This window comes from Rana temporaria, chromosome 5 (assembly GCF_905171775.1).
Source record: "Rana temporaria chromosome 5, aRanTem1.1, whole genome shotgun sequence".
Classification (NCBI taxonomy): domain Eukaryota; kingdom Metazoa; phylum Chordata; class Amphibia; order Anura; family Ranidae; genus Rana; species Rana temporaria.
This window is the reverse complement of record NC_053493.1, coordinates 121,274,108-121,287,822: the sequence shown is the minus strand read 5'-3', so window position 1 is coordinate 121,287,822 and position 13,715 is coordinate 121,274,108. Positions and strand designations below refer to the sequence as shown.

The 13,715-nt window shown below is 46.9% G+C and overlaps 1 protein-coding gene across 1 annotated transcript in view; it reads right to left on the bottom strand.

Annotated features, from left to right (window-relative positions):
* OSBPL10 (oxysterol binding protein like 10) overlaps positions 1-13,302 on the bottom strand; it is a 592,524-nt gene extending 579,222 nt beyond the window's left edge. The window contains exon 1 of the mRNA XM_040353085.1: positions 12,828-13,302. Coding sequence (XP_040209019.1) covers positions 12,828-13,039 — 212 coding nt within the window. The 5' untranslated portion in view covers positions 13,040-13,302. The remainder of the gene's footprint in view (positions 1-12,827) is intronic.
* Positions 13,303-13,715: the final 413 nt, after the last annotated feature.

The window sequence follows — 13,715 nt, the reverse complement described above, 5'->3', positions numbered from 1 at the left end:
TACCAAAAATATGTAGCAGAATACACAACTAACTATATATAGAAATTTAGAAATTTGATTATCTACTTTTTTTTATTGGATATTTCTTATAGCAGACAGTAAAAAAATATTGTTTGTTTTTGAAAATGTAAATGGGTAGATTCACGTAGGGGCGCCTAACTTTAGGACGGCCTAGCCTAGTCTTTTTAGGCTACACCGCCGTAAATTAGTTAGGCTACCACTTACCTGCAAATTTTCGGCGGCGTAGCCTAAAACGAGCGGGCGTAAGCGCGCCTAATTCAAATGACTTGGAGGGGGCGTGTTGTATGGAAATGAGGCTTGACCTCACGTTTTCTGACATTTTTTGACACTGCGCATGCGCCGGGCGACTACATTTCCCAGTGCGCATTGTGGCTAAGTAGGCCGTACGGGCCTATTGATTTCGACGCGTACGTAAACTACGTAAATCCCGATTCGCGGACGACTTGCGCAAACGAGGTAAAAAATTCGAACCTCGCGGCGGGAACGGCGGCCATACTTAACATTGTTATTCCACCTCATAGGAGGAATAACTTTAGGCGGCCTATCGCGTACGGAAACAACGTTAATCGACTGCGGCGGGCTCGCGTTCGTTCGGGAATCATCGTAAATGCTCATTTACATAATCTACACCGGCCGCAATGGAAGCGCCACCTAGCGGTAAGCCAAAACATTGCAATCTAAGATAGGACGGCGCAAGGGAATACACTTAAACATAGGTCGGCTTAGATTCAGAGATCAGATCTGTAGATAAGCCGGCCTAACTCTTTGTGAATCTACCTATTAGTCTTTTTTTTGTTATAACAGGGGTCTCCAAACTATGGCTCTCCAGTTGTTCAGGAACTACAATTCCCATCATGCCTAGTTATTTGTGAATGTCAGAGTTTTACAATGCCTCATGGGATATGTAGTTCCGCAACTGCTGGAGGGTCGTAATTTGGAGATCCCTGATTCATAGCATAAAAAATGTAAATACACAGTGATGATCAAAATCCACCAAAAGAAAGCTTTATTTGTGAGGGAAAAAATTATATATTAAGTTTGAGTACAGCATTGCATGGCCACGCAATTGTCAGTTAAAAGTAACGCAGTTAAAAAAAAAATGGCCTGGCCATGAACAGGGAGCGGTAAAACTTCCAGAGGTCAAGTGGCTAAGAGCACGAAGTGTCATCTCTATCTTATGCTTTGTTCCTCTGCTATCTGCTGGAATTGCTTTTGACAAGTTTTCTTGACACCACTCTTCTGACACCAAGAGAAAAAAGGTGACCGGGGAGGGAGCTCCAGCTGATTGACAGCCTCAGCTCTGTTCCTGTGTGCTGTGTGAGGGAGTATGCCCCTCCCCTCCAATCAGCCCTCAGAACTCTCCTCACTGAGCTTTGCAAAAGGTAATTTCACCTGTCCGCCCCTCTTTCTTCTGACAATTCAGACTAGCTTTAAAAATTCTGGACTTTGAACAAATGTAGAGAAAACTGCAGATACTGAAACAGGTACAACTTATGCGGAAGGATTTGTTCCATCTCTGTGTATAGCCCCAAGGCTAGGAACGTCTCTGGGTGTATGTAGTAAGTTACAACCACTTTAAAATAATTTTCTCAGAAAGTGAGGCTGCATTCACACCTGAGCGTCGGTCGTTCGGTCATTTTTTTGGGCGTTTTTTTTCCGGCGTTTTGTCGTGCGTATTCATGCTTATTTGCGCGTTTGCATACAGCGTCGTCCGACGTTTTTGTACTTCAACGTTTTTTATTTTAGCCAATAGGAAAAATTATCATCTTTTCATCACTTGTTGCTATGTTGGTAGATTTGTTTAATCTTCTGCCTGGGTGAAATGTTCTATTGATTAAAGCGACAAAACGCCCGTAGCAAACGCTAGTTGTCACGCAAGTCGCTTGAATCAAGCGTTTCCATTACTTTATATGGGAAATGGAAACGCTCAAATACGCCCAAACCGCCCGATACGTGCGACAAAAAAGGGTCCGGAACTTGTTTGAGCTTTGGGCGTGCAGATGTGCACCTCCATAGGGTATAATGTTATTTTTCCCCTCCAGCGTATTGTAGCGTCGCGCTTCAGGCGACAAAATGCCTAGGTGTGAATGCAGCCTTAGGGCTCAAAGGTCTAGCAATAAGATTCTACGAAAAATAGAGCACAAATGAACCTGCCCCCACTGGTTCCTGCCACCTAGAGTGCTTCATCACCATGACGCAAGCAGCTCCTGTTGCCTAGCATCCTTGGTTGCTAGGATGCAGACAGACATTTAGGCCCAACATGTCAACACAACAGTGTGCAAGTAAGCTGATTTTACATTGTTGATACAAGTTGGCCCTGAGCAGGCCAATAGATTGCATGTGCGTTGCAAGCTTGTAAGGTAATATTCACATAGACGTACTTATACGTATGTTCATGCGAATGGTCATCTTTAGTCACCCAGAATGCACAGGTGTTTTATGCTCGGGCATGTGGGCGGCCTGTTCAAATAATTGATAGGCTGCATGGATCTCGGGATACATCCCTGGAGTAAACTGAGACGCCCCTAATCACAAGTACTACTCTGTACATTGCCCATCCACTGTCAATACCAGACTGTCATAGATTCTGACAGGCTGCTGGCAGCAGGGCTGGACACTGATCCTACAATATGCCTCCTGGGCACCCAACAACACCTGGATTTAGCAGAGACATGCCAAACCGCCCTTGTGTATGAGACCTTATACCAGGGTGGATTTGATTTAAATCAAGTCGAATTAAATCACTAGTAAAAAGGCTTGACTTAAATCAACTCGATTTAAATCATAGGGCAAGATCCACGTACCTCGGCGCATATATAAGCCCGGCGTAGCGTATCTCAGATACACTACACCGCCGTAACTTACAGCGTATTTTCCGTATCCACAAAGAATTTGTGCCGTAAGTTACGGCGGCATAGTGTAACTGTGTCGGCGTAAGGGCGCGCAATTCAAATGGATAAGATGTGGGCGTGTTTTATGGTAATTCATCTTGACCCCACGTAAATGACGTTTTTTTTAACGGCGCATGCGCCGTCCGTGGGGGTATCCCAGTGCGCATGCTCGAAATCACGTCGCAAATAGTCAATGCTTTCGACGTGAACGTAATTTACGCAAAGCCCTATTCGCAAACTTTTTTCGCAAACAACGGAAAATTTGACGCTGGCCAGACGTCCATACTTAACATTGCGTACGCCTCATAGACCCTGGGGTAACGCTACGCCGAGAAAAGCCTTACGAAAAAAGCGTAAAAGAATGCGCCAGTCGGACGTACGTTTGTGGATCGCCGTATCTAGTTTTGCATACTCTAGGCGGAAATCAACGGAAGCACCACCTAGCGGCCAGCGTAAATATGCACCTAAGATCCGACGGTGTACTAAGACACACGCCAGTCGGATCGAGCCCACATTCAGTCGTATCTTGTTTTGTGGATACAAAACAAAGATACGACGGGGCATCGTAGAAATTACGCGGCGTATCAATAGATACGCCGGCGTAATTTCTTTGTGGATCTGGGCCATCATTTTTAAAGAGCAACTGTTATCTCTGTCCCACAGCGGCTCCTCCTCTGACCCACTGTTGACTCACTATTCACTTTAATTGGACGGCTGGTGATGGGGCAGTGACACAACAAGGTGAGGGACGTGGCAGCAGCAGGTAGGTGGATGCCCGCTAACAGGTGCTGCCATGATGGATCTGAAATGACAGGTGCTCTTTAAATTTAAGGACTTATTCTTGCTGGTAGTTAAAATCTTTAATATTTGCAAACAAAATGAAGGTTTCATAATTAGAATAATAAGCTGTTCGGTTAGTACAACAGCGATATCAGAACCGGTTTAATTATATAGGCCAGGATTCACGTACGAGTTACGCTGGCGTATCTCCAGATACGCCGTTGTAACTCTGAGTCCGATCCGTCGTATCTATGCTCCTGATTCTTAGAATCAGTTACGCATAGATTTGTATTAGATCCGACCGGCGTAAGTCTCTTACGCCATCGTATCTTAACTGCATATTTACGCTGGCCGCTAGCGTAAAGATGATTTACGCCTAGAAATATGTAAATCAGCTAGATACGCCAATTTACGAACGTACGCCCGGCCGACGCAGTACAGATACGCCGTTTACGTTAGGCTTTTCCCCGCGTAAAGTTACCCCTGCTATATGAGGCGTACATGCGGCGTACCAATGTTAAGTATGGACGTCGTTCCCCCGTTGAATTTTGAAAATTTTACGTCGTTTGCGTAAGTCGTTCGCGAATAGGGCTGGGCGTTCACGTCAAAAGCATTGGCTTCTTGCGGGTTAATTTGGAGCATGCGTACTGGGATACTTTCACGGACGGCGCATGCGCCGTTCGTAAAAAACGTCATTTACGTGGGGTCAACATACGCCCACATCTACCAAATTTAAATTAGGCGGCCTTACGCCGGCCTATTTACGCTACGCCGCCGCAACTTTGGTTTGAGAATACGGCACTTGTCTGTCAAAGTTGCGGAGGCGTAACGTAAATAGGATACGTTACGCCCGCACAAAGATACGAGATTCTACGTGAATCTGGGCCACAGTTTGCAGAGTACATACAGTAGATTTGCAAAACAATGGGATAAAGGAATATTCCTAAACTTTTGTTTATCTCATGGTTACTGTAAAATTGTATGAATACATCAATGCAGTGCTTGTTATCTCAGCTTGCAGAGCTTGGATTCATTGAATGAGTTTACCACAAATGTTAATATTGCAGCATATACAGCCTCATGCTACATAACTAAGCTCCATTTCATGCTGAATAAACTAAATTATTAATGTATCTTAAATAGAAAACTCTTTACTTCAAAAGCATTTTATTAAAATAAATTTGATAAAACTCGAAAAAAAAATCTAGCTAAATAAAAAAAATCGGATTTAAACAAAAGAAAAATCTGATAAAAAAAAAAAATCATTGATTTATACCCACCCTTCCTTATACTGAAGCTACCGGAGTTTAGTTGGCCAACACTTTACTACCATGTTTTACAATATGGGGCAGTAGTACATTAGTTATCACCTCTATGTGCGGATCCTCTTATACGTCATACACAAAGTCTGCAAACCCTTTCAGGTCACCCAGCATGTTAAGCAGCTGAAAGTCCACAGGAAAGCACTTTCCAACAAATACATATTTTATCTCATTCGTTTGCAGCAGATATAATACTGACTGCAGTAACCTGATCCATTATTAATGTTCTAATGCCTGCTTTGATTTTCTCAATATACGCCATCAATTATGTCTTGCCCCATTGCTCTCAGCTCATCAGATCTCCTTAACCTCTTCCCTACTGCGTGACGCATAAAGTGGCCCTTAACACCCGGCCATCGCACATACAGGTCCATGGTGGGCTGAGGTTGTTGGCTGTGGGCTCTCAGCACTCTGACCAAGCAGTCTCTGACAGATCTAGGTTGTAACTTCGTCAGCGGGATGGGCTTACAGTCATGTGACTGTGAGAGCCAAATCACCGGAGTCATGTGACTGTGAGAGCCAAATCACCGGAGTCATGTGACTGTGAGAGCCAAATCACCGGAGAGTCATGTGACTGTGAGAGCCAAATCACCGGAGAGTCATGTGACTGTGAGAGACAAATCACCGGAGTCATGTGACTGTGAGAGACTAATCACAACAGGAGTCATGTGACTGTGAGAGACAAATCACAGGAGTCATGTGATTAGGAAGCCGCTCCAACTCCCAGCATTAAAACCCGTGAAGGGGTCAGCTGCTTCATATAAAGTATTTTTACCACCTAACCCCCCCCCCCCCCCCAAATGCCCATCCAAACAAGGGCATGCATTCAGGGCTACACAAGCCATGGCAAAATCTAAACCCTGTTATGTTACGTGGGCAATGCCACCACTGAACACAACTTATTCAAGTGTATGGAGTAGTGCTGCAGCCGCCCTGCAATTATGTGCAATGTAAAAGGATATGGGGCATTGGATTGGCATTTTCAGGGTCAACAGGGGGTGAGGAGGTGAAATGTTGCCTCCTCACCTTCAGACAAATATCCTCTGAAAAACAATCCGCCGCAGTGCGTTTTTCAGGGGGGCAGTAATGGCTGCCACATGCGAGAACAAGCCCTTACACTTCATTCACAATGCTAAATCCAAACATTTGATGCATTATTGTAGGGGTGCCTAAACTTTTCAGTATGAGGAACACATATTTTACAAATATTCATGTGCTGAAAAAATTCCCCATCAGGGTCCCCCCTACATTAAAGTTACCCCTTACCTCAATACCCCCCTACATCAGGGTCCCCATCACAATACCCCCTACATCAGGGTCCCCATCACAATACCCCCCTACATCAGGGTCCCCATCACAATACCTCCCTACATCAGGGTGCCCATCACAATACCCCCCTACATCAGGGTCCCCATCACAATACCCCCCTACATCAGGGTCCCCATCACAATACCCCCCTACATCAGGGTTCCCATCACAATACCCCCCTACATCAGGGTTCCCCATCACAATACCCCTCTACATAAGGGTCCCCATCACAATACCCCCCTACATCAGGGTCCCCTTTACAATACCCCCTTACATCAGGGTCCCCATCACAATACCCCCTTAACATCAGGGTCCCCATAACAATACCCCCTGGCACTATTTCTCCCATTGACACCAATGAGGGGACACTATTACTTTCACTGACACCAATGATAGGGCACTAGTCCTCCCACGGACACCAACGGTGGGGCACTGGTCCTCCCACCAACACCAATGGTGGGGCACTGGTCCTCCCACCGACACCAACTGTGGGGCACTGGTCCATCCACCAACACCAACGGTGGGGCACTAGTCATCCCGCCGACACCAATGGTGGGACACTAGTCATTCCGCCGACACCAACGGTGGGACACTAGTCATCCCGCCGACACCAACGGTGGGACACTAGTCATCCCACCGACACCAACGGTGGGGCACTAGTCCTCCCACTGACACCAACAGTGGGGCATTAGTCATCCCGCCGACATCAAATGGTGGGGCACTATTTCTACTCCAGCTGGCCACAGTCTAGTCCCCCTAAAGTGTGAAGGACAGTAAACTGGCCCTTTGTTTAGAAAGTTTGAAGTCCCCAGATTCAACCAGTGGGTTGAAAAAAAAAATTATTTGATTGAATGTGGATGGGGGGAATCCTTCTTGTGCTATTGTGTTCTGACAGGGAAGGAAGGCTCCCTGCCGCCAGGATACAATAATCAGTGCTGCCGACTATAGCCAGTGGCACTGGTCCACTGGAAAAAACTCAACAGGCCGGTTGTACAGAAGTTGATCGATAGATTGTACAACCAGGGTGCCCATACAAGGATTGAAATTCACCCTGTCCCTGCTAAACCACCCAAATTTTGATCAGGCTTAAGTGTTAATGGGGCTCACACTAGTTCTCCTGCTTTTAGGGCTTGTTCACACTATGTGCAGAGATCGGTGATTTATTGCACTAGAAAAACGCAGGCCTCTGCCAGGGCGCACAGATAGCAATTGTTTTCTACATGCTCTGTTCACATCAAAACACTGGCTTCACGTGTGGTGTGGAAATAAATGTAAAACATATAAACATACTGGCCCAGATTCTAAAAGGGCTTACGACGGCGCAACGTAATGTGCGCCGTCGTAAGTCCTAATCTGGGCCGTCGTATCTATGCGACTGATTCTTAGAATCAGTTACGCATAGATATCCATTAGATCCGACAGGCATAAGGCTCTTACGCTGTCGGATCTTAAATGCAATTTTTTTTTTTGCCGCTAGGTGTCGCCTCCGGCGTTTTCCCCGTCGAGTATGCAAATTAGCAAATTCCCGAACGTACGCACGGTCGACGCAGTGAAGTTACGACGTTTGCGTTAGATTTGCGCCGCGTAAAGTTGCCCCTGCTATATGAGGGGCAACCAATGTTAAGTATGGCCGTCGTTCCCGCGTCGAAATTTTTAAATTCACGTCGTTTGCGTAAGTCGTCCGTGAATGGGGCTGGACGCCATTTACATTCACGTCAAAACCAATGACGTCCTTGCGACGTCATTTGGAGCAATGCACCCTGGGATTTTTTTTAGACGGCGCATGCGCATTACGTTCGGCGTGGGAACGCGCTTAATTTAAATGCTCCACGCCCCCTACCCAGCTAATTTGAATTAGGCGGGCTTGCGCCGGGTGATTTACGCTACGCCGCCGCAACTTTACAGGCAAGTTCTTTGTGAATAAAGCACTTGCCTGTAAAACTTGCGGCGGCGTAACGTAAAGCAGATACGTTACACCCGCACAGTTTTACGCCCATATACGAGAATCTGGGCCACTGTATTTTTTGCTCCATAAGACACACTTTTTTCCGGCCAAAATATGGGGGGAAATGTCTTTACGTCCTTTGGAGCGAATACTGACCAGGCCACCCCCAGTCGCAATACCGGGCGGACCTCTCGCGCGAGCGCCGGGCGATCTCCTGGCTAAGCCTGTCACTTACAGAAGACAGGGCAGACTCAGCATTTGAATGGAATATGTCCACCACAGCCACTCGGGCTGCTCCGTCTTCTATCTGAGAAACAGACAGGTGTGATGATAGTCACAGGTCAGGCTGCATTTCATGGGCACAGGTATGGCTGCATTTCATGGGCACTGGTCAGGCATGCATTTCGTGGGTACAGGTATGGCTGCATTTTCATGGGCACTGGTCAGGCTGCATTTCATGGGCACTGGTCAGGTTGCATTTCATGGTTACAGGTATCCTGGTATAGCTGCATTTCATGGGCACTGGTAAGGCTGCATTTCATGGGTACAGATATCCTGGTGGGCTGCATTTTCATGGGCACTGGTCAGGCTGCATTTCATGGGCACTGGTCAAGCTGCATTTCATGGGCACTGGCCATGCTGTATTTCATGGGTACAGGTATCCTGGTATAGCTGCATATCATGGGCACTGGTAAGGCTGCATTTCATGGGCACTGGTCAAGCTGCATTTCATAGGCAATGGTCAGGCTGCATTTCATGGGCAATGGTCAAGCTGCACTGGTCAGGCTGCACTTCATGGGCACAGGTGAGGCTACACTTCATGGGCACAGGTCAGGCTACACTTCATGGACACAGGTCAGGCTACACTTCATGGACACAGGTCAGGCTACACTTCATGGGCACAGGTCAGGCTACACTTCATGGGCACAGGTCAGGCTACACTTCATGGGCATTGGTAAATATTTTAATACACCATTTGGTTCAGAATATTTTTATTCTTGTTTTCCTCCTCTAAAACCTAGGGGCGTCTTATGGAGTGAAAAATACGGTATATAAACACAATACAAGTGAAACTAACGTGACGATTCAGGAAATAGGAAAAAAAAAAAGAGCACATGAAGGGGTGTCAACGTGCAAAAAAACACAGTGAAACGCACATAAAATGTATGCGGATGTGAAAAATGCATGTGTTTTTTGTTCCCGGCTTGTTATGTGTGTTTTAGTGTGAACAAGCCCTCAGGTTTATCTGAGTGTAATTTAAACATTGGAGACATTATGTGAAAAGTACAAACTTTCTCCTTCCCAGATCCGGTTCTCCTGTATTTGGTTGTACTTGCCATTACCGGAGTTTACATGTGATCTACTATTCCCCTGGAAGCACATTTCTCTAAACGCAGGTAAACGCACAGTGTAGATTCTACTATCTAAAATCAATAAAGCTCACCACAAACATTACACTCTGCTTTATGGTCACCATACACCTGACAACGCAACCGTACAATCTCTGTACAATCTGTACCACAACTGTGTAATATGTGCACCTACCTAATCTGTCCAATCAATTTCTATTCAGTTTTATCCTGGGTTCACACTAATGTAACGTGGGAAACGCCATTATCCGTGTGGATTTCCTGCACCGCATTCCAATCACAATGCCCTTGCGATCCACTGCAAGTGCCAGTAGAAAGATAACACCACCCAAAGCCCAAAGACAGAGTGTGTGCCTGCACCGGATCGCATGGTACAAAACGATCAAGCGATCTGGTTGCAGTGCAGCTCTAAAAAAGGCGCATGCAAATCTTTGGTGTGATTTGAGCCCATTCAAAATAAATGGGCTTAAATCGCATGTGAATCGCACAGGGATGTGATGTGGTTCCTGTGCGATTCACATGCGGCTCATGGTGTGAATTGAGGCTTAGGCAGCTCATTGAACTACATCGTTTTTGGTAGATCTCAAGGGGATTGTACAGGCAGACTATATTGTGTGGTGAGCTTTAAGGGCTGTGGAGTCGGTAGATAAATGTTTCGACTCCTAAATGTTCCGACAATCTAAATTTAGTAGGAGTCGGAGTTGGAGTCGGTGCATTGTTTGCCGACTCCGACTCCAGGTACCCAAAATTTCCTCTGACTCCTCGACTCCGACTCCACAGCCCTGGTTAACACTAGTGCGACTAAAAGTTGTGTGACTTTGATGCAACTTTCAAGTGACTTTACACTATGGCACTCAAGTTGCAAGAAAGTTGAATCAAAGCAGTGCAGGAATCTTTTCAAAGTCAATACAATTATACGTCGCATGGATTGGAACGGGTGCCACTGAAATCAATGGGCCACGACTAGGGTTGTCCCGATACCACTTTTTTAGGACTGAGTACAAGTACCGATACTATTTTTTAAGTACTCGCCGATACCGATTACCGATACTTTTTTTTAAATGTGTCCCCAAATGCAGCCATGTCCCCCCACAAATGCAGCCATGTCCCCCCACAGATGCAGCCATGTCCCCCCACAGATGCAGCCATGTCCCCCCCATATGCAGCCATGTCCCCCCACAGATGCAGCCATGTCCCCCCACAGATGCAGTCATGTCCCCACACATATGCAGCCATGTCCCCACACATATGCAGCCATGTCCCCCCCATATGCAGCCATGTCCCCACACATATGCAGCCATGTCCCCCACAGATGCAGCCATGTCCCCCCACAGATGCAGCCATGTCCCCCCCACAGATGCAGTCATGTCCCCACACATATGCAGCCATGTCCCCACACATATGCAGCCATGTCCCCCCCATATGCAGCCATGTCCCCACACATATGCAGCCATGTCCCCCACAGATGCAGCCATGTCCCCCCACAGATGCAGCCATGTCCCCCCACAGATGCAGTCATGTCCCCACACATATGCAGCCATGTCCCCACACATATGCAGCCATGTCCCCCCCATATGCAGCCATGTCCCCACACATATGCAGCCATGTCCCCCATATATGCAGCCATGTCCCCCCATATATGCAGCCATGTCCCCGCATATATGCAGCCATGTCCCCCCATATATGCAGCAATGTCCCCCATATATCCAGCCATGTCCCCCATATATGCAGCCATGTCCCCCCCATATATGCAGCCATGTCCCCCCCATATATGCAGCCATATCCCCCATATATGCAGCCATGTCCCCCCCATATATGCAGCCATGTCCCCCATATAAGCAGCCATCTCCCCCCCATATAAGCAGCCATGTCCCCCAGTATTCGTGCCAGGCATCGGGGGCATTTGTGGGAGTACAAGTACTCCCACAAATACTCGGTAACGGTCCCGATACCGATACTAGTATCGGTACAACCCTAGCCACGACTTGTCATGCGACTTTATGCGTGTGTTTATGTGGCTATCACATTCCTAACAATAGGGTCCTATGTGGCTCCGAAACTTTGCACTACACGGTTTGTGATGTGATCTTACTTAGATTTAAAAATGTTTGGACGTAATTGAAGATCCTTGGTGTGCTGGCGAATATTTACGTTCTTTTATGTGTCCAAAGGCGCATTAGAAGTCGCATTAGTGTGAAGGGTACCTCAATCTACCAATAACCAAGGGCCTGCCTGATTGGAATAAAAAAAAAAATGATTGGATTAGTTAGGTAGGTCTTACTATTATGTAGCTGTTAGTAGAGCTCATGGTGGCCAATTACGGTGGTCACATGATCATAAACTCCTTAAAGGGCCGGCTCCAAGGGGTTAATTAATACAGTATTTATACAAAAAAAATTGAATAAACAACTTAGCGCATGATCAGGAATAAAGTTCCACCATAGACTAGACATAGACCATAGTTACGTATGCGGGAAGTTTTCTTCTGTATATTTTTGTAACAATTTACGCATTCAACGTGGGACGAGGACACAGAAAAATGCGAACGATCGTTCTTCCGATTTTCTAATAGTGTGTACAAAACGTAAGTGTGTGGTGCTTCGAATAATCTTTGCGATGATATTTTCTTATGGAGCGTATCGTTTTGTGCGTTCGGAGGCAGCGTACGACACCCCGGGCGCAGAAACGCTCTGTGCTACGGCCACATACAAACCGTCCAGTTAGCTGCAGCCACAGGAACGCCGACCCCGCATGGGACGGTCGGAGAATCTTATCGCATGGAGCCGCTCAGATGAGCAGTTATGGGTGAGCCGGCCATTGATGAGTACAGGCGATAAATCCGACAAGCACCACTGACAGCTGCTGATCTTCAGTGTTTACAATCGCAGGTGACGATCTACTGATCCGCGTGAATGTTGCTTGAATCAATCGACACTCTGATTGTATATAAAATCATTCCTATATGGCCACCGTAAGTTTGATTGTACAGAGATTGTACCATGTATGAGGAAAACCAATGTATTTCTATCCTATAAACGCAGGACTGTCACTGTCAGTGAGAATGAGGCCCAATGATAATACAGAACAGTCCTATATATGATAAAACAAGGTGATCTATAAGTGGAGGCCCAATTGTGATGAAGTACAGGTAAGTCCCCCCTGTGTGGGTGATCAAAGTACACCTGATTACCTGTTCTGCCATCCCTGGATGAGGTTGGTGTACTTGCTGAGTAGTCCTTCTATGACTTGTCTCTGCTCCCTTCCTCCTCCATCCACAGGCTGGCCGATCCTCCCGGAGGTCAGTAGTCCCCGTCCGGACGATGATGGAGAAGATCCTGCAGAGGTGGCTCTACTACTACTCCGGCTGCTGCTGTTACTGCTGCCGCCTCCCGCCCTGTCCATGGCCCTGATAGCGCACACTTCCCACACTTCTCTCCTATACACGGCAGGCTGGCACTCTATTCCATGCGGCTTCCTGCTCCGCTCCGTCCTCCCAGCACTGCCTCCATCATAGAGAGGAGAGGAGGGGAAGGAGGAGGAGGAGGGGGACGTGTCCGCACTACATGTGTGTCTGCCTGTCACTTCCTACATGCCACTCACCCGCTGCTCTCCGGTCTATGGCAGCGCCACCTTCACTGACACACCCCCTGACTGTTACTGACAGCTCCTCATCGCTCTTCCTCTATGGAGGGGACATCTCCATATCCCACAGCTCAGTCATGAGGGGAGAGAATGTAAACAAACCTGGCTCTGCACTTTTCTTTATGTGTAATAAAACTACCTCACCAGATATATCACCTCACCAAATATAACACCCCACCAAATATACCACCCCAACAACCCATCAAATATATCACCCCACCAAATATACCACCCCATCAAATATACCACCACAACACCCCACCAAATATACCACCCAACACCCCACCAAATATAACACCCCAACACCCCATCAAATATAACACCCCACCAAATATACCACCCCAACACCCCACCAAATATAACACCCCACCAAATATACCACCACAACACCCCACCAAATATAACACCCCACCAAATATACCACCCCAACACCCCA